Genomic DNA, 24,678 nt, shown 5'->3' with positions numbered 1-24,678 from the left:
CCCACACGCCTGCATCACCACTCATTTTGCCACGTATGAACAGATGACATCTGCAGGAATCTTTTTGGTTTTCGGCTTAAAAATGTTTTATCTCCTAATAAAAAATCGAATTAAAAATCCGTTTTCACCATTAAATCCGCCTCGACGAGATCTTCAAAACTAGACCCCATGTTGATATGTTTCGACGAATTTTTTTGCCCAAAAGTTGCCATGACGTTTACACTGTAGTTGCCATAGTGCTTAAACTAAAGTTGCGATGTGGCAATTTTAATTTGTAGAGCATGGGGTTTACACTGCAATTTTTGATGATGGCAATTCCAGCACTTTGACCATGAAAATTATTTTTTTATGAACCATGACAATTTTAAGTGCATGTATCATGGCAATTTTAGTTTATGGTTCATGGCAAGTCTAATTTCTTAATTCCCCGTTTTATAATATGTCAAAATTTACTTTTAGATGTAAAAGAAAATAGCTGAAACATATCATGACAACTTCAATGCAAACATCGTGGCAATTCATGTGCAATAGACATGACAACTTTTAACCAAAAAAAATTCGTCGAAATATATTGATATGAGATCTAGTTTCGAAGATCCCGTTGCGAGGGATTTAATGATGAAAAGGATCTTCAATCGGATTTTTCATTTAAGAGATAAAATATTTTAAAAACTGAAAATCCAAAAAGATTCTCACATACATGCATGCGATGACGTGATGCACTCTGTGTGTTATAGGGAAAAAAATTATATAAGACCAGGTCTCACTGGCTAGCAGGTGAGACCCACACTGACGGATGACACGTGGCATTCACAAATCATAAAAGCATATAATCTCTCCCCTGATTTTAAGTGAGGGTGGGGTAGATGTTTTGTGATTTATAAATGCCACGTGTCATCCATCAGGGTGGGTCTCACATGCTAGCCCGTGAGTCCTGGTCTCATATAATTCTTTTCCGTGTTATAGGGCGTGTGGGCGGGTTTGGCTTCCACCACACGTGTCCTAATTATTTTGCCACGTCAGCATTTTGCTTGCACGATATTCTGCACTTGTAGACCGAAGCCGCTCTGGCCCGCCTCTCAGGCTCCGCATGTGAGGCCACGAGGAGCGACCATCTGGTTTTGAGACAGCTCTCAAAACCTCGTCTTGTCCTCCTCGGAGCCGGCGGCGAAGCGAGCGGCGGTGCTCTTCTCGACGACTACGTGGAGGAGACGAACCCGGCCATAAGTCCGTGTGGATTCAAGGTAGGCTTTGCTGAATCCCAGTCGAACCTATGCTTCATTTTTGGCCCGATTAGGAGGCTAGGGTTTCGTCCGCGTTGGTGCAATTGTGGCGATTCCGAGTCCGGAATCTTGGGAGAAATCCGTCCATGTCCCCTGTGCTGCAGCACATTTTTTCTTCCACTTCTGCTTTGGTAGGAAGAAGCGGGTCTAGGGGATCACCCCTGCTTCACTGCAAGCCTGCGGTATTACTACTATTTTGTGCTCAGAACTTGAGGCTTCCATTGCACGGCTTTGATGTTTATGTTACATTATGGCATGTAGGATATCAATTCATTTGCATTTTTATTCAAGAACATTAGTCTTATTCTATCTGTTTTTCTGTAGAAAATGGATGAGAAGCCATACGATGGTGAGGTATTAACTCGTCGAGTTGAAGAACTCCAGCGGGGTACTCACTCATATCTGTCATATACAAGATTATCATTCATTCGTTTATACTTTCAGTGATAACCCTAACATACTGATTGTTTCCTGTGCCAATAGAAGTTGCTCTCATTATATATAACACTTCAGCCTGCAGATTAGTGATTAGTTTGGCTACATTGTTTTCTCTGTGCAAGTAGTTCAATTCAGGACCCTCACCCCTTTTTGGAATAGAGGCACTCCAATGGAAATTCAGGGGGAATCGTACTAGTTCCTGGCTTCCTTCAATAATGACCTCAAGATATAAAAGCGGATAATGCACTAGAGTTCCTTCACTAATATGTGCCCTGTCATAACTCAGCTATTCTCGCATATTTGAGTAGATAATTTTTGCGAAGAATGCAATAGTTTTTTTTTAAATTTCTTTCACTCTGTTAATGGTGGCTTGCTGTACAATTTGGGAAAGTACATGAAGTAGCTGCTGAAGTCCTTGGCTAATTATGTTCCATTGTTTCTGATAGACATTATGAGTCTTTATAATAATTCCAACCTTCTACAGCTTTGTTCAGTCATAGGAGTATCTTAGTACTCCGCAGTGTTGCTTCCTTTGGATGTCATGTGTACATGGTTAACATGTTGGAAACTATTGGCAGATGTTACTAGTAATCAGAGATTTTCAATGGAAGATCAATGTACCTATTTTCTCATACTTCAGATTGATGACCTTTTGAATGGAGAGAACACCATGTTCTGTTTTCTCAAAGTTGCTCATGTAGACTAGTTGTTTTGGGAGTAGTTCCAGTTTTCATTCTTGTATTTCTTTTATGTGGGGGTATAGGCGTACACTTATTGATTGAAATATTCTTTGTTTGTCAGAACGTGATGAACTGAGAAAAGATATCGAGCAATTGTGTATGCAACAAGCTGGGCCTGGTTATGTTTCTGTTGCAACTCGAATGCTTTCTCAGAGGTGCTTCCATAGGTTCTGTCCATGTTCCATTGTTATCATTGTAGTGCAAGTAAACCAATGTTTTGTTTTAACTATCCAGGACAACAGCTCTGGAGCAGGATATTGAGATCCTTCAGAAGAAGTTAAGTGGATGCTTAAGAGAGAACCAAAATTTGCAAGAGGAGCTTGCTGAGGCTTATCGAGTTAAGGTGTGCTTCTCTTCCTCGCTGTACTATTGTTTGTATCTGCTTTTCTTTTTCTTTCTTCTAATGATTGCTTTACTTAAATTTCAGAGCCAGCTTGCTGATTTATATGGTGCTGAGCTATCAAAGGTTTCATACTTTGACTTGTACAATCGAGTGTTGTTGTTTTGTCAATAATGTTGTAACTTTTGCCAACTAATGTTTAGTGGCAGATAATTATACTTGTTCTCCATCATCCACGTACAAGTAGTATAGGGAGTGAAGTCCCTTGAGCTTGAACATGGAATGACATATCTATGCTCACCTATAGCTAGACCCACATATCATTCAGACACTGCACAACTAAACAAAACACTAACAATTGTGCTTATTCAAAATCTGCAGCCTGAAAGTAAAATATCATTTCAAGCATGATAGGCATATTCCGAGTCTTGGTTGGTCTTTTTAGAGAAGGTACCCTTTGGGGCCTTTGCTTAACATTAATTTCACTTCAGTTAACTTGAAATAGATAATAAAGGCCTCATATGCTTACTTAAAACTTGATATTTTGTGGAATTTAGGTCACTAATTCTTTAACCTCCTAATTTCTGTTTACAAGAAATCTAGCTTATTGTGGAAATGACCTTCTATCCTGCAATGACAATGCAGACCAAGGAGCTAGAGCAGCAAGTGAGGTTTTTCCAGAGCAGCGTTGCTCAAGCATTTGCTGAACGAGATGGTTCATTGTTGGAGGTTCTTCTTGATTTACTTATTAAGTCAATTCTGTATCTAAAGATGTAATGCTTTACACATGACATTTGAAATTGGTAGTGTGAGAAAGCAAAGGAGCGAGAAGAAGCAGGGTTAAAAATGTGCGCTACCTTTGAGGAAAGGTACAACTCATTTCCTATTTCACATGTCTTGAACTGTTCTCTGGTATTTAAGATATAATTATTTAAGGAAGATGAAATGTTAATGTGTCGTTTCACCAAGTTCCCCAGAGGCGAGTATAATGGAAACTGACTGGTATCTACAGTATTAAAGATCTTGACAAATAAGTGGTCTTGCAGGGTTTTTCTTTTTGAATGTGAGTTTGTTGGTTGTAAAATGGCCAGCATCCGATATCAATGTTGGCTGGTGCATTGACAGACCTGCAACTGCACATATTATGAAACACATCCTAATAAAAAAAGGGCACTAGTTAAGTTTGGAACAATGTTCTCTTGTTTAGCGAGGAAAGTGGAATCTTAGACCATGTACAATGCTAGGAGCTTAGAGCAGTGCTTAGAAAAACAAACCATTGTTTTCTTAAGCACCAGTGCTTATTTGTGTACCAGAGGTGTCTAAAGCAAAACCGATTTATTTTTCTAAGCACCTGTACTCTACAAATAACCACTTGTGCTTAAAGCAAAACAGATTTATTTTTCTAAGCACCTAGCATTGTACATGGCCTTATTTTGGCAGTGCTTAAATTTTCTTAACTTCCGGTGCGAGTTAAAATTTGTGCTGCCCATCTCTAACGAGATATGCGTACCATAGTCTAAATGTACTGACACAAAGTTTAACTGTACATTCTTTACACAATTACTCCCTCGTCCGATATTAAATTGACGCTGAAACGGATGTATCTAGACGTATTTTACTGCTAGATACATCCGTTTGAGCGTCAATTAATATGGGACAGAGGCAGTATATCGTTCGGGTGGTGACCACAGAACTTATTCTTTCTGTTTCTGTATTTGGTAGTTTCTTAAATCACAACTACACTTCACATAGGCTTTATTTAAGGGTCCCACATTCGACAACTGAATGGAGAATGTCCTAGATTTGCTGCACCTTTCAGATACGTGCAGAGTATCATGATTGTTAATTGGCAGGACGAGAGAATATCAAACTGCAATGGAAGATCAGAAACGTTTGAACGATGCCCTGCAAATGGAGTTGACAGAACTAAAAGCGCATACAGAATCTTCCTTGAATGTAAGCATGCTTTTGATTCTTATTGCCATTACTACCAGCATAAATCTGTGCAAGTTCACTTAAAAGGTTTTTTTTTTATACTGAAAAAGTACCAGATTTTAGTTGAGAACTAAAAGAGCATCCTAAATCTCTCTTGGATGTGTGCATGTTTTGTGTTGCTGTGTCGACAATGATTATCTGGTAAATTTTTCTGTTCAATGAAGGATTTAAAGGGAAAATCTTACCACTATAAGTCTGTAAATTTTACTTTTGCCATTGTGCATTTAATTTTTGCCACTGGGCTGTGTCACTGAGTAGTGGGCCCAACGAGAGAATGAAAAACGAAATGCAAAATATGGCTTACTGTCAAAATCCTGAATAATGTCAGGATTTAAGTAGTCTAGCCCATTTTTCCCATCCAACTTTCTAATGTAAATTTCACTAAGTAGGACGTATATTATTGAGTGTTTTTGATGGACTCCTGAGTGTAAAATAATTTCCTTGACCTACTGCATATTTTTTATTTCTAATCTATGTGGTTGTCTGTACCTCGCCATCTACACTCGGTATATTTTAGATAAAAAAAATCCAATTGGGATCTGCCCTCTTTCATGCTGATTTGACGTGTTCAGTTCGCATCATTTGCACCGCCCAGTATATATCAGAATTGATCCTTTCTTGACTGGGAGTTTGATGTTTGATTCTGTTTCAGGTTATTAAAAAATTCTATGAAGTTCGTTCGAGGGAATGTGAATGCCCTTCAAACATTACTTTTGAAGAGAAATGCTCAATTCTTCTAGATGATTCTGCTGACAGTTGGAGTTTCAACCTGGATGGCGAAACCTCAACTTCGAAGTACATTGTAAACTTAAATCACTTTATCCATGAGAGATAATAATTCGCTTGCAGATTGATATGTTTTAATTTTTCACTGTTCTTCCAGTTTAAAATATAATCCCTCCGTCCCAAAATAAGCGTCACCGATTTAGTATTTTGGGACGGAGGGAGTATCTAATACTTCTGTTGAATTTTTATAATCCACTATTGTAGGATATGTTTGTCTGGTTAAGTTTATTTTGGGAACCTAAGAAATGCAAAAGATAGGGACGTGTTAAACTTTGATGTCAGTTATCACGTTTTTCTAAAATTCTAATAGGAAGCATCTCTACTTTGAACTTTAGCTTTCTCTAGTATAAATTACAGCACCTTACGCGGAGACAGAAATTACAAAGTAGTTGCATGTCTGATGGTTTTCAGGATTGTAAGTAAATAGTTATTCTATTTATAGGTTCGACTCTGCTAGAGATGATCATGTCCTCTCTGCCTAAATTAAGCAATGTGGTCTCAGATATACAAAAGGACCTGGCTGTCAAAAATTCTCATTTGCAAAATCGATGCTCCACTGGTAGTGTAGAAGTTTCCACATTCTGCATTATTATATATTTAAATGGCTGGAATAGTGGAATGTACCGAAGTATGGTATAGACATAATCAGTTAAACTTAGTAAGACGTTCTGATTGGGCAACATTAATAAATAGATAAATTAATAACATAAGCCTTGTATGCTTCTTTACAAGCGGCAAACCAGCAAACTTCTTTTTGTTACTTGACAGTTTCAATAATTTTATTGTTTCTAGTTTTATACACATTCAATGATCTTTTTTATGCAGGCATCTCTAGAACAGGAGAATGAGTCGCTTAAAGCTAAAATATCTAAGCTGCAAAGCAATCTAAGAATGGTAAGTTAAGTTTATCCATAGCAGAGACAAATAGTTTTTCGGCTTTCCTAAGAGATCTGTCATTTGGATGTCCAGAGTTTCGAAATTGAACAGCACTTGCAAAGAAATGTACGAACACTGGAAAAGAAACAGGTATAAAAATTCAACTTATCATATCATTTTTTTTTCTGACGGCACCTTAATGCGCTCAATGATGAAATGCACCTTAATGCGCTTAATGATGTATACACTTCGGAATGCAGGCACTCAATGATGATCTTATGAGAGATGGTCTGTCAGCTCTTCAAAAAGTCTATACACATCAAAGGGCTGAAATTATGAAAATATTGGAAGAAGAATCACTTCTGTTAAGCACGGCTGTTAATGAGATTCAAGACAAGTTAACTCAAATTTGCATCAATGCTGAGATCATTGGTAACCCTGTTGAGAAGATGCAATGCTGTGACAGTAGTTGTAAAGACGTGCATGTTACTATGGATATTGGCCCTGAAACCATCCCCAAGGTTTGTTCAGAACATAATGAACTTTCTCAAGTCTTGCTTTTATGCGGAACCACTTCCTCTCGGAACCTTTTCCTCGATCTAGATTTGTGCTCACGAGTTATAGTGTAACTTGTGAAGAAATTGATAAATTACTTAATAGTGTCAAATCTCCAGAACACCTTAATGAATATATCCTGGGTTGGCATACTTCTTTTTTACATTTAAATCAGATCGACTATTTATCTTGTGTAAGCAAGATACCATGTCCTTGCTTTTTTTAGATAGGTACTTTGTTGATGTGTTCCCCTCTTTTTCCCGAAGAAAACATTTCTTGTAACATCCTGTTTTTCGGGGGTTCATTTTTTTAAAGGCAAAGGATGCTGCACATTACTCAAGTAATACTGTAGTACTGTATTTTAGTTGGGCGCGTTGGAACTAATTTGGCATACCCTTTCTTATGCAAAATCAATTCCAAAAGCATTTGGGATTGATTTTTGCAACTCCAAGTAAAAACATTTGGGACAGAGGTAATACATGAGTATTGTTTGAATAATACACAACATCCTTTGCCTACTCTTCCGTTCCTTTTATAAGGTGTATTTTTTTTCAGAAGTTAAACTTTTCTCTCCTTGACCAAGTTTATAGAAAAGACTACCAATATGTACAATACTAAATAAAGAAAATATGAAAATAAATTTCATGATGTATCTAATAGTACCGATTCCTTTTTTTAGATGTTACATCTTTTCTAGAAACTTGGTGAAGGATAGAGAAATTTGACTTTTGAAAAAAATTAAGAGTTAATTACACTTTTGATACATAAACTTGCACTTGATGTACAGATTCATACATAGACTTGAAAAATGACACAAATCGGTCATACAATGTGTTTCAGGTACATTCAAGTACATTTCTGTCGTTTGCCATCAACACTCCGTTAAACTCTGCATGCCAGTTGGCCCACACTCAATACCTGCGCATAGGGCCCATCTGTCAGTGCCAAAGAAAGAAACAAATAAAAATATAGCAAAACAATTGCGCACAGTAGGAATCTATCTCGGCGCGTTACCTATCACGCTCCAGAAGCCAACCACTACACCACCTGCTACTATTTGTTAGTGTTACACATAGTTAACTTTTTGGATAGCAAGGAAACAATTGATCTGAAGCCAAATAGGCGCTGCACAAGGGGTTCGAACAATATTTTTTAAAACTCTTTTTAGGTTTTATTCCGGGAGGGACCGGAAAAAACAGTTTCCGAAAAACTCAGAGGTTTTATTCCGGGAGGGACCGGAAAAAACAGTTTCCGAAAAACTCAGAGGTTTTGGGATTTTTCGTTCAAAATTTCAAAACAATTTTGAATTCAATCTTTTTAGTGTAAACATATATTCCTTTTAACCCCATATATGACAAATTCTGCCTCCTGTTCTAGCGGCCAGCTTCACTTGTTTATTCAGAGGGGTGCGGGTTCAAGGCATTGCTATGGTGCCTCGTCCATTTTTTCTTATAAAGAATGTTGAATGTAACTCTGGAAAGGTCCAGTTTTTGTAAGATGTTTCGTGCGCCTTATCACTTGGAAGATTATTTTTAATGTGAAAACATATGAATACGAGCTCTATTTGACATTATCTGACCTTTTAAATTGAAAATAAATAATTTTTTGAACGATATCAAAAACATTTGGGGCTCACCTAAATTTTTGATAACCGGTCGACCGGGGAAAAACGGAGATGAAAAACGCACGCACGCAGTAAATCCCGTGCAATACACATTCTGAATTTGAATCAATTTACCTAATAAAATATATAATGGACCGTATGTTTGTACTAACAACAAATGCATCCGGTGCACTGGCTAACGCCTGAAGCTCGCTACGCGACGTCGCAAGTTCGAGTTCTGCTGGTTGAATTGCTTTTTGCTACGTTTCTATTTCTTTCTATGACACTGACAGGTGGGACCCACACGCAGATATGGAGTGTGGGCCACCTGGCATGTAGAGTAAACGGTAAACGATGGAAATGTACTTAAACGTATCCGAAACACAAGTTGTAGAACAGATTTGTGCCATTTTTCAAGTTTATGTATGAATCTGTACATCGAGGGCAAGTGCATGTATCAAAAGTGTAATTAACTCAAAAATTAATACTCCCTCCGTTCCTAAATACAAGTCTTTTTAGAGATTTTAAGAAAGACTACATACGGATGTATATTGTAGAGTGTAGATTCACTCATTTTGCTCCGTATGTAGTCCACATTAGAATCTCTAGAAAGACTTATATTTAGGAACGGAGGGAGTACATCTAGAAAGGATCAGAGGGAGTAGTTCCCTGAAGACTGGACGTCACAATTCTCTTTACACTTATATGACGTAACCTGTTATTGCGTATATTGTAGGGTGATGTTCCTACAGGTTATTCTACAACATTTGATGATTCAAAAGCACTTGCTCAAACTTTGCAGGAGAAGGTACAGCGTTATCCTGGTGCTTCTTTCTGCTTGTAATTCTCATATGGGCCTTTCTTTATATTAAATAATCTCACATTATGTTGAAATCTACCACAGATGGAGGCGCTTATGCTTTTCTCACAGGAACAAGAAAGATACCTGTTGGAAAAACAGAAGAACCAAGCTATTATAGAGGACCTTCAGAAGAACTTATCTCAAGTAGTATTTCCTACACTTTTGATGGCCGTTATTTTCCTTTTACAATCTTTACAGTCTTATGAATCTTGAGTTATGCTGAGTGCTTTAAATTGTAAAGTATATGGAGAAATTTCATGTGACACTGTCACGAATATTATGTCAGTCCATTTTTTCCTACTAGAATCAGTATTTTCTGGAAATGCAAAATTAGAGGTGTGGTTGTTAGGGTAAAATCTGGTGAAGTCCTATTGTAGAACCGGACCGGAGCCGGCTGCTGTTCAGCATCGGCAGCAGTCAATGCACAACTGTGAGAGCTAGGTCTACCGTACTTGTTTAGCCATGTCACCAAAGGCTCGACTAGTTGTCGACCTCCGATGGTGTTTTGAATTTGACTGAGTTCATTGGCGTACACAGACGCGTGGCTAGTTTACATAGATGCAAGGACTACACCATTAACACTGGTTAACGATTATTACTATGATGGTCTATGAAACAATTAGATCTGTTCAACACCTTCAGTGTATCACATGTTTGGAGCTAGTGCAAAAAACTTACATTATTTTGCAATTAACGCTCCAGCAAATATCAAGGACTTTATAGAGGCACGGATGAAGCTGGATTTAGTATGCAAATAGGCCATTCTGTTTGTCTATTTTCCTCTTGGACTCTTCTCTTCACAGCATCTTAGAAGTTTATCTTAAGGGTACATACTAGAGCATGCAACATCGGATGCACATCTCGTAACTTGCTTGCATCTGTTCTATACAGGTTAAAGATGAAAAGGTGAAGGTCCTGATGGAGTTAGCAAAACTGAAAGAAGCTTATCTCCTGAAATGGTAAGGTTTATGTGCAGCAAATCATCATACTGGATCATGTTTGTGATTTTTACTTAACATTTTGAGTACCTTTTCCTGGGTGTAATATACATTCTTCTTCTTATCACTATATATATATTTTCTTCTTATACAGCAGCTCTACTGCAAATGATGGTCATGGTATTGTTGATACTCCAAAAATCACTTCTGGGCATGACCAACAAGGGATGCTGAAGACTATTCTTAACAGAACATCTCTAAGACAATGGATAAAAAAGGAAAATAATACTGGGCATGAGAGCTCTCGTGGAAATGATCAGACAGTGTGTAGAGGGTGCTCAGTAGATCTATCAAGGTTTGTGATAATACACACAAATTACTTTTTTGGTTCATTCCCATCAAACTTAGTCTTTCTATTAGCTAAATATGACCCCAATATGCTGCATCCTAGACTATTTTTGCCATAATCTTCTCTGCACTTACAATTTTGTTCTGTGAATTTTTTAAATTTCATGCTACTTTATGACAGGATGAAAGTTGAAAATGCTACCCTTTTGGAAAGTGTTGCTACTATGGAACATCTCACTTCTTTGGTTCATAGGCTGCACAGAGTGCTTATGAAGGTAGGGCATTTTTCTTTAATTGAATTATTAGCTTTAGCAGTAATATGTGATACCCATTTTTTGTGTCCTAACCATTTTTTGTCAGGTATATGATGATGTCAAATCCGGCTGTTCTTTGGAGAGTAGTTATGAAGCACTGAGCAGTCTTATAACAGAAGCGAACCTTATGAGAACGGCTCTGGGCGTCGTTCTCCCAGTAAGCTGGTCAGGGGATTCATCAGGTGGTATCACTTCAGGCTCGCCTAAATCATCAAAATCTGAAAAGGCGGACCCCCTTGGTTCCGCTAGCATGGAGATGTTGGAGCTACTTATATTAGCTGCGGATATCCTCAGAGAGAGCTTTATGTTCAAGAAATGATTAAAGATTCAGAAGCATGTATACAATTTAATCTTGAGAGAGAATTGTCCGCTTGAGTTGATTTCTTACTGTGTACTGCTACTCTGTAAATATGCGGAAGTGGAAACTGCTGCAAAATGTTTGTATATAAACCTGATGGTTTGCATGCCAAAGAGATGGTAAATCCTGCAAACTGATGATTTTGCATGTCAAAATTACCAGCTAGTACTTGTTGACAAATTACATACATGAGTGAGCGTTTGTGCCATTTTTAATCGCAAAAGATGACAAGAGTTTGTTCCGCAAATTCGCTAAGCGGTACTTGACAAGTGAAGGCACAGTTGTAACATACTCCCTCCGTACAATTTTGTATTAAAGGTAGCACAAAGTTGAGATACTAAATTAGTACAAAATTAAGACACTTAGAGCTGCAGTTGGGGAGCGGAGGGATCCAAACAGGGCCTTATTTTGAGATGGTCCCTCCAAACAGGGCCTTATTTTGAGATGGAGGAAGTATCACTCAACTACAGATAAAAACACAAGCAATTAAGTGATGGAGTTGATGATTAAACCAGAGATCTGTACGACCAACTGTTCAATTATTTATTTATTATATCCAAGTACAAGCCTCACTTTGTTCTCGTTTGCAACAGTACATCAGGATCAAACCGACGGTGATGCAAGAAGCGTGGCTTGTGGAAGTACAGGAGCTCAGGCGTAGTACTTGATCAAGCTGCTGTAGTTGGTCTGCTTGTCGAAGTATCGGTCCCAGAGCATGATGCCGCCGTAGTTGTCCTTCTTCTGCGCCACCGGCGCGACGCCGTAGTAGACGTTCTTGGGGTGTACCCACTGGTGGGACTTGTCGTCCGCCGTGAGCCCGACGTAGAACCGGGTGGCCGGGTACGCCGCCGTCCACTTGTCCCACGAGCCCTCCCACCCAAGGTTCTGGTTGCACCACTTGTCGCTCTCGTAGGTCCTCACGTGGACGCGCTCGAAGATCCCCGTCGCCAGCGCCCGCCCCACGTGCGCCGCCGGCGGGTACCCGCACCGGACCGTCGCCGTCAGGTGCAGCGGCTTCCCCGGGCCCCCGCGGATGTTGTGCTTGGCCAGCTCCAGCGCCAGCACGTCGTAGCGGTCCGCCGGCGTGCCGTGCTCCAGGAAGAGGTCGACGCCGTCGAGCCACGCGTCGCCGAAGGGGCGGGGGACGCTCGGCTTGGACCCGCCGAAGTAGGAGTTCCAGAGGTGGTCGAAGAGGTCGAGCGCGGAGCGGTTGGACGGCAGCGAGTAGCCGGTGCCGTAGCCGCCGATGGAGAGGGAGACAGGGACGCCCTTGGACTGGCAGTGCTTGATGTCGGCGCCGACGGAGGAGAGGTCATGGCCGGAGAGGTCGAGGTGGTACTTGCCGTTGGCGCCGAAGACGTCGAGGAAGGACATGGTGACCATGGTGTACATACCGGAGTCGCAGGCCTCACGCAGGGAGCCCTCGGCCTTGTTCCGTCCCCAGAACACCGTCACCTGGCCGGTCTTTCCCCCCGCCGCCAAGGCCGTCGGGGTCAGGAATAAGGCCGCGGCGACGGAGAGGAGGGCCAGGAGGCAGGCTGGCCTCCGGGCTGCGAGCGGCGCCATTGTTGGTTTCTCCAAGTACTGGCTAGTAGCTTGTCTTCGCTTGTTTGGATGAAGGGTTATTTAGCTCGAACGGGGTATATATAGGGGATTTTGGAGGCAGATACAGAGAGACATATCGACACGTGGAACTGAGCTCCGCTAGGGCTAGGCAGCTGTAGCTGACTGGAGCACCCCTTTAGAGCATGTCTAGTAAAGTCCTCAAACCCTCAAATCTAAAACTAGTTTTAAGGATTAAGAATTGGCCATTTTTAACATTTTTAAGAGTTGAAAAACAGGGACGTTATAAGGGTTGGGTTTGAGGGTTCTAGTTTTTGCCCCAACCCCAACCCTTAAACTGTCATTTGACATATCACAATTTTCATCATCTCAATAACATCGAATAGTACTTTCAAACACATAATAATCATTCAATTTATTACAACAATGTTTTGAAGCAAATTATAATAATTGTTCGAATCAAATAGGACATAGAAAAGTAAACAAAGGTAGATCATAGGCCTTGGCGCCGCCCAGCCAACTGCCACTGGTGCTCTACTAGATCATCCCGGAGCTGACCATGAGTATTTGCATCCTCAATCTGACGATGTGCTTCAAGAAAAGCTTGTACGCGACAAGGGTTTCTTTCCGGTTGCACACGAGTACCAACATTGTCATAGAAACAAGGCAGTTTTAACCCTCTCTCATCCTCGATGATCATGTTGTGTAGAATCACACAACATTTCATGATGTTCTCCAAGGTTTTTTTGTCCCAAAAACGAGCTGGACCCCGAACTATGGCAAATCTTGCTTGCAAAACACCGAAAGCTCTCTCAATATCCTTGCGGGCTGCCTCTTGTGCCTTGGTGAAATGAGCCTCTTTTCTGGTTAAGGGCACCCCATTTTTCTCCTTGATGGACTTCACAAGAGTTGCCCAATCGGGATAAATTCCATCGGTGAGATAGTATCCCATTGAGTACTCATTGTCCATTATTTTGTAGTTGCAAGTTGGAGCATCCCCAGAAACTAATCTTTTGAACAAAGGAGATCTATTGAGCACACTGATATCATTGAGTGTTTCCGGCAAACCAAAAAATGCATGCCAAATCCATGTGTCCTCCGATGCCACGGCCTCAAGCACAATGGTAGCATCACGGCTTTTACCGCAATACATTCCTTGCCATGCCTTTGGACAATTTTTCCATTTCCAATGCATGCAATCAAGACTACCAAGCATCCCCGGCCATCCCCTTTTTTCATTCATCTCCATCAATCTCTTTGTATCTTCCTCGTTGGGTGCCCGAATATACTCATCACCATACAACCGGATGACCAATTTTGCAAACCTACGAACAGGCGCCGTGGTTGTATCTTGTCCAATGCGAAGATACTCGTTCGTATAGTCCGCGGGTATGCCATAGGCGAGCACCCGCATTGCAGTCGATATCTTTTGGTACGCACTAAACCCCATGATACTGGCAGCGGATCTACGACGCTTGAAGTAATCTGAGGCGGCCTCACAATCGGTGACAATTTTCACAAACAAACTACGGCGCATTCGGTACCTTCTCCGGAAGAGGCAAGGTGGGTATGTCGGTACCTCCGCGAAGTAGTCTCGCATCAAATGTTCGTGTCCGAGACAGCGGTTCCGGTAGATGGTGACTCGCCCCATCTTCGACCCTCTCCTCTGATCCATAACCTTCACGCAGTCTTCAAACTCTTGCACGTCGAGGAGGAGGCCCATCATCTCGACGTCATCGTCTTGAAGCAAGTCCTCAATGTCCGAATCGTCCGATGACGACCAACCGGAATCATCGGACAACACATCCATCTACACAACACAAAACAAAAAATGTAGTGTTGCTCTGTAACAAAAATACAGGAAACAGGGCTGGCTGGAGCTCGCTGTGGAGGAGGCCGGCAGTGTGGAGACAGAGGGAGGAGGAGCAGGGGAGCTCACCTTGGACGGCCCGCGGTGGAGGAGGCCCGCGGTGTGGAAGAGCTCGGGGCGGTGGAGGAGCTCGGGGCGGCGGTGGAGGAGCTCAGGGCGGCGGTGGCCCGAGATGCGACCGGCGGCGGTGGAGGAGCTCGGGGGCGGGACGGCCGCGGCGGCCCGAGATGCGGCCGGAGGCGGCTCGGGTCGGCGCGGGGGCGGGACGACGGCGGCGGCCCGAGATGCGGCCGGCGGCGGCTCGGGGGAGGCGCAGGAGGAGGTTGGGGACGAGAAATTTCCCTCCCGCGCGTGGCCGGATTGAAGTGAGGGTTGGGGTAGATTTTGCCCCCCAATCCTCACTTCTATAGGTTGGGAGAGGGTTTGCAGGTTCGATCCTTAATTTTTTTTAAGGGTTTAAGGGTTAAGGGGTTCTAATCTACGCGTTTTTTTTCGCCCAACTCGTAAAAAAGGTTATTTTTGTTTTTTTAGGGTTTAAGGGCTCTACTAGACATGCTTTTAGACTTTGAGTTGGGCAAGCAAGAGTAACATCAGGTTGATTTTCGCTGCATTGCTTCCGGCGTGCCGCACTGATAGTGAGCCGGTTTTCACGTGGAGGAATTGGGGGTGTTTGGTTCAGAAGTCCTAGGACTTTTTCTAGTCCAGGGACTAATAAAAAGAGACTCTCTAGTAGAGTCTTTTTCTAGTCCCTGTAAAAAAAGTCCCTCCTGTTTGGTTCCTATGGACTTTCTAGTCTCTGGGACTAAAAAATTCCTGAACCAAACACCCCCTTAGTCTAGCAGAATCGTCGTCCCAGGCTGGCTTGATCGCCAATATTTTTCAGCAGCTTTAAACTGAGCGTGCACGCTTCTTCATGTTAAAGGCTGTGGGAGATATCTAGTCAGCTTCACCAAACGGACAACATGTCAAATGTCTGCCGACCACGAGCGGGATACTGGACATTCAACCGGAGAGGATTTTCGCGGAATCGGTTTTTTTTGCATGATAATACGTATCTCATTCATATCACAAAGAACAAAGTACAAGTCACGTAAGGACCGACATGACAAAACTGAAAAGATAGTAGAACATCTCTGAGCTTGATACCAATGCCCGTCACCTGCCTCCGGCACCACCGCAGCAGTCACTGAAGAAAAAAATGACGGATCACCTCCTCACCCGAGCTCGACGCGGCTCCATCGCTGATATACAGCTTTGCGGACCTTCAAGGTGGCTCACCAAAAGTGAAGCCATTGCCGTGGAACGAATCAGACCGGGGCAACACCCCGGACACGCCATCGAACTCCAGATCTGGCACCCCACCACGACTAAAACGCCGAAGGAGGAAACCATATCTGCCATCCACGAACCACGAGCCCAGCACATGCTCCGTCTTCCAGATGTCGTTGATGCAGACCACAATCTGCATCCGCTCCTGGACTACCTCCCAAGCTCCGCGCCGACGCTGGAGCAAACGCCGTCGCAACGACGGAGCCCGAGGACACAGGTCCACCACGAGGATGCCGCCGCCTTCACGCCATCCTTGCTTGAACAGTCTGGTTTTCAAATCCACCCCAACCATAGGACCGATGACCTCGTCAGTGAAGGACCTGAAGAATCTTTATTCAGCATTGTCATCGTCGCCGCCGGAGCAAAGACGATGAACAACCTAAAAACCTAAAGTACGAGAGAGTAAAAGCGATCCACACGTGTGGATCCGGCGACCCCCCTCACCACCGACGACCGAGGTCGCCGGCGGAGGGGAGCCGCCGGAGAGCGGCGTTGGAAGATCAGCCTCCTCTGGCGGCGGCTAGGGTTCCAGCCGCCAGGGACGGAAGGAAAACAGAAAAAAGGGATGCTACACGTACAAAAGGATACATTCGCGGAATCGGGTTTTACCGTGTCCTACATGCACGCCATGCATGTATACATACAAGATAAGTATTATCAATTGCTATACTATTACTATGACATGTGTTGTACAACTAGAATTAGCCTTTTCTTTGCCGGAACTAGCAATTAGCCACCACAGCAAAGTGACTCGTGGGTATGTTTTGTAGTCAAAAGGTAGCCATTTTTTGAACCAACCCACACATAGTTACACCCATGCTGCTTTTAGGTTTGATTATATAGTTTGTACCAATTATATCTTTTGAACCAAATATCCGATTGACAAACTGTTTAAATATTAGCATTCAAAATATTTAAATCTTCAAAACAATATCAATTTTGAACACTTTTGAAAAAAATTCAAATTCAAATTATGAACCATATTAAAACTTATATGAAACTATTACATGTGTGTTTCATCATATTTTTATATGTTTCATTATTTTTTCTATTACATGGTTTCGCTAATTTTTCATTCCGGATTTCAATACTATTGCATTCAGATTTCATTTCTATTTTTAGAGTTTTCAAATAAGTTTCATATCATCTTGTTAAATTATCTTTCATGGTTAGGTTGGGCACTAAAAGTGTCCTCTTCACATATTTTCTATACGATATCATTTCCATACCATTTCAATTTATATGTTTTCAGTATTTGTTCATACATTCCTCCTTGCATGTTTCTGTTATTGTTTCATTCCACAATTCATCCATGTTTCATCTCAAGCTTGATATAAGTTTTATTATGGTTCATTACATTATCTATTGCATGTTTTCATTATTGGTTCACTCCGGTTTCATTGTCGTATCGTCTCACATTTCATATAAGTTTCATTATGGCATCAGATTTGAATTTAAACTTGTTCAGAACATGTTCAAGTTTGATCTTGTTTTAGAGATTTAAATGACATGGACATGAATCTGCAAATGGATTCTAAATCAAATCATTAGTTCAAAGTTAAAAGTGTTACAAATTTTAAAATCGGACTAAAAGTATGGGAGAATTGGCCGTGTGATGAAAAAATAAAATAATCTGAGTGAAATAAATGCTTGCTCCTATACACCGGGTAGTGCCACAAAAACAGTACAAAACAGTTAAATTCAATAGAGTACTCGTATGCAATAGAGTTCGATATTTTTTCGATAAAGGGTGTTTTATATTGACTCATAGAGTAGCATCGAGGGATATAATCATAATGAGTACACACCTGGCCTCTGCATAATTAGGATGCACACAGTCAACACAGCACACACATGAATAACCACCCCGGCAGAGTGCAAAGTCATACAAAGACCAATGCTATGCCTAGGCGGAGGAAGAAAAAAAATGAAGCAAGGAAAACAACAATTGACGATATACAACAGTAACCATCGGTGCCAACCATCTTTTGACATCCCAAGGACTGCGAGAAGGGTTCTCCAAAAGCAACGCCTTCAAGAAGGAAACGACACAAAGCGTCGCTGTCGCCAGATCCAATAACCACGCGGATCGTGGGTTTTCACCCTGGAGATCCAATCTAAGCAAACTCTGAGCAATGCCGCCATCAGGGTAACGACGCAAAGAACCCGCCATTGCCAGGTATAACCAATTAAGTCACACCAGAGCTGGGAGGAGAATTGTCAATGAAGTAGAAAAAGTCTTCTATGTGTGTGGGGGCATGATTCAAGAGACTACTCTTGACATGGTTACTGAGAAAGATCAAACGAATGCAAAATATTGAAAGGTATCAAACGGACCATATTATCAAATTTCTTACAAATCGATGGGGCATACAAAATATGCGCAACCGCTGGCAGGTTGTTTGGATCAAGTAAGGCACACTCCTCCTAGCGGTGTCACTTGCCATCGAAGGGGAGCAAGGTGCACACATCGGACTTGTACATGTTGGTTTAATGCTTTGTTCATGTAACTTGCTGAAGATATGTGCATGACTAATTTTAAAATATTGCAAATCTTTAATCAAAGTGTTTAAATAAAAAGAAGAAGAAATGTTTCCAAGGATGAGAAATGATGACTCTGAGCGAGTTTCCCCACATCACCTCGCCAGCCTCCAAAATATTACCAAGCCTGTTGCATACTTGCATGTAACGACTGCAAATATGGTAACTCTGCTACTTGCATTTACGTTGAATTTCGCATGGGCTGACTAAATGAATGGACATCCTTCCGCGCGTAAGATGATAACCATGACACGGAGGACAGCTCACGTGCGGTGGTAATACGCCAAACAGGTGGATGGAAAAGGACACGAGTCCATGATTGATGTTGGTGGGAAGTAGAAGGGAGAAGACGAATTATAGAATGCTCCAACGCATCGCCGCACAACGTTGACGACGCAATTAGCTGGACAGGCCAAGGAAGGAAGGAAGGAACCTACCGACGTTTCCAGCACATGCTACATATGATATTTATCCATCCATAGTTTTTTTTAGAAATCTTCCGATCTATTCATCTTCAATCATGACAGTACAATGAATATCAAAAATAATAAAAATTACATCCAGATCCGTAGACCAGCTAGCGACGACTACAAGCACTGAAGCGAGCCGAAGGCGCGCCGCCGTCATCGCCCCTCCATCGTCAGTGTCGGACACAACTTGTTGTAGTAGACAGTTGGGAAGTCGTCGTGCTAAGGCCCCATAGGACCAGCACACCAGAACAGCAATCGCCGCAGATGAAGAATAACATACTTCCTCCGTTCGGAATTACTTGTCGCAGAAATGGATGTATCTAGACGTATTTTAGTTCTAGATACATCCATTTTCGAGACAAGTAATTCCGAACGGAGGGAGTAGATCGGAAGGATCCAATCCAAAGACACACGAACGTAGACGAACACCAACGAGATCCGAGCAAATCCACCAAAGATAGATCCGCCGGAGATACACCTCCATCCATCCATAGTTAACTAGGACCAGTTCTGGCTTTGCCAGGTAGCTGCCTTTTTTTCTTTTTCTTGAGATGAGCTAGCCGCCTTTAAGTGCAAGAGTAAAAGCGATTCTACCACAGTCGCTACATTGGCAGCCTTTTTTTTTTTGAAATAAAACGAAATTTTATTCATTAGCAATAACCAATACATCATTTGTGAGAAACGTTACAATTTCACTAATAGACTCCTCAAACCAGTCTGAAGTCAGAAAAAAATCTAGCTAATCTAACAAGTTCATGTGCTACTTTATTTGCCTCTTTATTACAATGTTTGAATTTAGTCATGATAAAATCACAAGCATAGTGATAGCAGTCATCGAAGATTGCCGCCGCCGCTCTCGCTGACTGTCCTCCGTCCTGCATGGTCTCAATCACCTCCAGATTGTCAGAGTTGATGATTAGACGATTACATCCCGCCCTTTGCGCTAAATTTAGGCCAAATTTGAGAGCTAAGGCCTCCGCCATGAGAACATCCGCGCAGTAGTTTATCTTTCCATTCCCCTCTGCAATAAACTTACCTTTGTCGTCTCTCAATACTATCCCCATCGTACCCTCCAGCAAGTCATGGTCAAAAGAGGCGTCAACATTGAGTTTCACAAAGCCCCTAGAAGGACATTGCCAACCCCCCCCTTTTTCATGGACGCCTTTGAAGATATGCATTTACAAAATTATATGTAAGAGCTATGATCCCCATTGAGATCTGGGTCGCATTTTGAGTTAATTCCTTGTGCACTAATTTCCGTCTTTCCCACCATAGATACTAAGCTGAGATAGTATCATTTCTTGAATATTTTCGTACCCCATAATGCGTAGATCTTGATGTGGAAGGAGTAATAGGTATTCCATTGTTGCCTCTCCAGCACGATCAATCTCACAAGCTCTCTCAATAATCATATCCAACCCTAGCCTTTTCCAAACCTCCTTTGCTTTTCTACATAGGAAAAGCAAGTGCTTCGTATCCTCTACACCCTGAGAGCAGGTAGGGCAAGAGGACGAGACCTTCATGTGTGTATTAGTGAGTGTTGCCTGACATGGGAGAGTGCCATGTAGTGTCCGGCATAATTTTTTTTGACTTTAGCCGGACAAGATAACTTCCATATCTGACACTATATAGGGTTAGGTGTGCTCCGTCCCATCCCGTTAGAATATTTTAGTTTGCTCCCATACTGATAGTTCCACTCCACAGAGTAAGCAGACCCTACCAAAAACATACCATTTTTCGTATAACTCTAGGCAATAAAATATGTCATATTATGTTGCGAAATTGGAATTAAAAGAATCCGTTGTGCGTCAATGGTCCACATAGTTTGTCTAATCAGGTCCTCATCCCAATTATTGGAGACCGGGTCAATCAAATCTACGACTTTTGATAACAAATGCGCCCCTAGGGGTCACAATCTTCCTAGTGGCATAATTTGGGATCCAGACATCTTCTCAAATATTGATGTTTTGTCCATCCCCCACTCGCCAAATATAACCTCGCTTGAGAGTACTGATGCCTGCCATAATGCTTTGCTAGGTGAAGGAAGCACCGTGCTTTGGCTTGGAGTTCAGCAAATCACCATTAGGATAATACTTGGCCCTTAGAATAGTAGCGCACAAGGAGTCAGGATTATCAAGGAGATGCCATGCCTGTTTTGCAAGCAGAGTCAGGTTGAAATAGTGGATGTCACGGAATCCCATTCCTCCTTGGTATTTTGGTACACACATTTTCCACCAGGCCATTCAATGCATCCTCTTCTGGTTCTCCTCGTCTTCCCACCAGAATGTGACATCGCGTCAATGATTCCTTTACAATTTTTTAGGAATTTTAAAGACCGACAGTGCATAGGTAGGTATGGCTTGGATCACCGCCTTTAATAGGATCTCCTCCCCCCCGGCAGATAGTAATTTTTCCTTCCAACCACTAATTCTCTTAACAATACGTTCAATCAGAAAACTAAAGCAGTCTGTTTTATCAACACCCACATTTGCTAGTAAGCCAAAATATTTATCAGTGAGAGCCTCCGTCATTATATTTAGCGTTGTACACAATTGTTCTCTGATCTCTACCTTTGTATTAGGGCTGAAGAAAATACTGGATTTTTCAATGCTTACCAGCTGTCCCGACGCCGCACAATATAAATCTAGTGCTGATTTCAGGTTTTCCACATTATGTTGGTTGGCTTTCATTAAGATCAATGAGTCATCCGCAAAAGAGAAGATTTATGACTGGCGGGGTGTCTCTACAGACTTTAACTCCTGAAATGTTTCCATTCTCCTCAGCATGCGCAAGCAAGGCATTCAATCCTTCTGTGCACAACAAAAAAAGGTAAGGTGATAGCGGGTCCCCCTGTCTCAACCCTCTCGTAGGCTTAAATCTCTCTACTTTCCTCTTCATTGATCCTTACTTTGTATTCTACGGTTGAGACGCATTGCATAATCACATTAACCCACTCACGACGAAAACCCAATTTCAACATAATCTTCTTCAAAAAAGTCCACTCAACTCTATTGTAGGCTTTGTGCATATCAAGTTTTATAGCACACAAGCCCTCTCTACCCTCTCTTTTATTCTTGATTGTGTGAAAACATTCGTAGGCCACTAAAATATTATCCATTATCAATCTACCCGGTACAAATGCACTCTGTGTTGGGCTAATAATTTCTCGTAAAAAAACCTTCAATCGAGAAGCCACCATTTTTGCAATTATTTTATATAGCACATTACATAAGCTGATCGGCCTAAATTGGATTACCTTCTCTGGTGTATTAATTTTAGGAATCATCACGTTCGCCGTATCATTCCAACCCTTCGGTATAGTGCATGTGTTGATTGCTATCAGAACCTCCTCAATTAATTCTTCCCCCATCATGGGCCAAAACCTTTTATAGAAGATAGCATGGAGTCCATCTGGCCCTGGAGTTTTCAAGTCCCCAATATCGAATAAAGCCTTGCGAACATCTTCCGCAGTATAAGGGGCAAGTAGAGCATCATTCATTTCGTTTGACACTCTCCTTCGAACAAGTGATAAAACATCTTGATTCGGGTGTTGAACTTCCGATGTAAAAAGCTTTGTAAAATATCCAGTAATATGATTCGTCAATTCCTTATCTGTTAACCAGTTTCCAGACTCGTCTAATAGTTTCTTTATATTATTTCTTTTTTTCCTGGCTGTGGCAGCATTATGAAAGAACGACGTATTACGATCCCCATGCATCAACCAATTTGCCTGTCCTCTTTATAACCAGAATATTTCCTCTTGCTCCAAAATATTTTCAATTAGCACAACAATTTCCTTCTGACGACATCGAGATTCCGTATTCAATGGGCCACGCCTTAGTCTCTCCAACTCTTTTTTTAATTTTCTAATTCTCACCTCTGGTCCCTTTAGCGTTTCCTGGTCCCAAGTATGTAGATTGGCATGCACTGCTCTCGTTCTGTCAGCAAGTGAGGGTCCAATACCTGCTAGCTTTGCTTTCTCCCAAGATGCCTTAACGATTTCAGTGACCGTCTCTTCCTTCAACCATCTTGCCTCAAATTGTTTAACACGCCCCTCTGGGCTTTTAAATATTTTTTCATCCCAATACTCCATATCCAGTACAATTGGGCGATGGTCAGAATGAACATATTCTTCATTGATAGTTGCCGCTCGTGGAAATTTGTTTGCCCATGCTAAGTTACAAACTGCCCGATCAAGGTGCTCACGTATTTCGCCTCTCCTCCAAGTGAATATGTCCCCCTTATAGCCTAGATCTTCCAGCCCACAATCCATTAGGCATTCACGGAACTCTCTCATCATACCAAGTGGTCTAGCTACACCACCCTCTTTCCGAGGGATATAAAATTTCATTAAAATCCGCCAAAACCACCCAAGGATGGTTGCTCTTACTATGTAAATTGCGAATGTCATCCCAAGATAGATGTTGTTCATTTCATTTCGGGTGACCATAGAAGCCCGTGAACCGCCACCGAACCACATTCTCATACATAAAAACAATATCAATAAAATGGGGCGAGACATAGTTCAACTCAATTTTATTGGACTCATGATAAAACAAAGCGAGGCCCATAGAGTCAAAACCTAATACGTGACGAAGCTCATCGGCTTTACAATTATTCAAATGGGATTCAGAAAGGAAAATTAAATTTGCCCTTGTACGCTTCTGTAGATCTAGAAGCTCACGAACTGCCGTGTTGGAGAGCATACCACAGCAGTTCCAGCCTTACCATCACTTTCCACTACAAACATAGAGTCAAAACCTAATACGTGACGAAGCTCATCGGCTTTACAATTATTCAAATGGGATTCAGAAAGGAAAATTAAATTTGCCCTTGTACGCTTCTGTAGATCTAGAAGCTCACGAACTGCCGTGTTGGAGAGCATACCACAGCAGTTCCAGCCTAGTATTTTCATTTGGCCCGGCGGTCCTCCTCCTCGGGGCCGCCGATGTGCGAATCTCATCTTTGTCTTCGCCAACTGATTCCCCACACCGCAGTGCGTACTCTTCCTCCTTCTCATCAGTCTCCTTTGCAACATGTGTAACCCCACCCTCCTCATCCTGGACTGCTACAACTCTATGTAACACCCCGGATGTAACTTTCCATATTTGTAATTCCGACTCGTGCCATTTTTGGCCATGTGTTATGATATTCCCTTCGTGGTCGGGTTTTGTTTTTCGTTTTGCATTTTGTTCATGTCATGCATCTCATATCATGTCATCATGTGCATTGCATTTGCATACGTGTTCGTCTCATGCATCCGAGCATTTTCCCCGTTGTCCGTTTTGCAATCCGGTACTCCTACCTCCTCCGGCGCACCCCTCTTGTTTTTCTTTTGTGAGCGGGTGTCAAACGTTCTCGGAATGGATCGAGGCTTGTCAAGTGGCCTTGGTATACCACCGGTAGGCCATCGGTCAAGTTTCGTTCTATTTGGAGGTTGTTTGTTACTCCAACGGTTAACCGGGTAAC

At 41.9% G+C, this 24,678-nt stretch overlaps 2 protein-coding genes across 3 annotated transcripts; one reads left to right on the top strand and one right to left on the bottom strand.

The window, feature by feature from the left end:
* The first annotated feature begins 1,040 nt into the window (after positions 1–1,040).
* Positions 1,041–11,619, top strand: LOC109741933 (uncharacterized). Of its 2 annotated transcripts, none has more exons than XM_073496429.1 (18): positions 1,041–1,244; positions 1,608–1,671; positions 2,523–2,616; positions 2,696–2,804; positions 2,889–2,927; positions 3,447–3,530; positions 3,609–3,670; positions 4,655–4,757; positions 5,449–5,598; positions 6,408–6,476; positions 6,552–6,608; positions 6,719–6,979; positions 9,353–9,424; positions 9,521–9,622; positions 10,370–10,437; positions 10,574–10,771; positions 10,946–11,039; positions 11,125–11,619. In XM_073496429.1, the coding sequence occupies exons 2-18, from the start codon at positions 1,611–1,613 to the stop codon at positions 11,395–11,397; spliced, it is 1,896 nt and encodes a 631-aa protein (XP_073352530.1). In that variant the 5' UTR covers positions 1,041–1,244; positions 1,608–1,610; the 3' UTR covers positions 11,398–11,619. The 2 variants fall into 2 exon arrangements, with proteins under 2 accessions (XP_073352530.1, XP_020156610.1); XM_020301021.4 differs by having other exon boundaries at positions 10,571–10,771.
* Positions 11,620–11,956: 337 nt separating this feature from the next.
* LOC109741934 (xylanase inhibitor protein 1) lies at positions 11,957–13,063 on the bottom strand. Its single transcript, XM_020301024.3, has one exon. The coding sequence runs from the start codon at positions 13,000–13,002 to the stop codon at positions 12,088–12,090; it is 915 nt and encodes a 304-aa protein (XP_020156613.1). The 5' UTR covers positions 13,003–13,063; the 3' UTR covers positions 11,957–12,087.
* Between the last annotated feature and the right edge of the window lie 11,615 nt (positions 13,064–24,678).

The sequence above is a fragment of the Aegilops tauschii genome, chromosome 4 (genome assembly GCF_002575655.3).
Source record: "Aegilops tauschii subsp. strangulata cultivar AL8/78 chromosome 4, Aet v6.0, whole genome shotgun sequence".
Taxonomy (NCBI): domain Eukaryota; kingdom Viridiplantae; phylum Streptophyta; class Magnoliopsida; order Poales; family Poaceae; genus Aegilops; species Aegilops tauschii.
The sequence above is the reverse complement of the archived record's forward strand: the minus strand, read 5'-3'. Positions and strand labels throughout refer to the sequence as shown.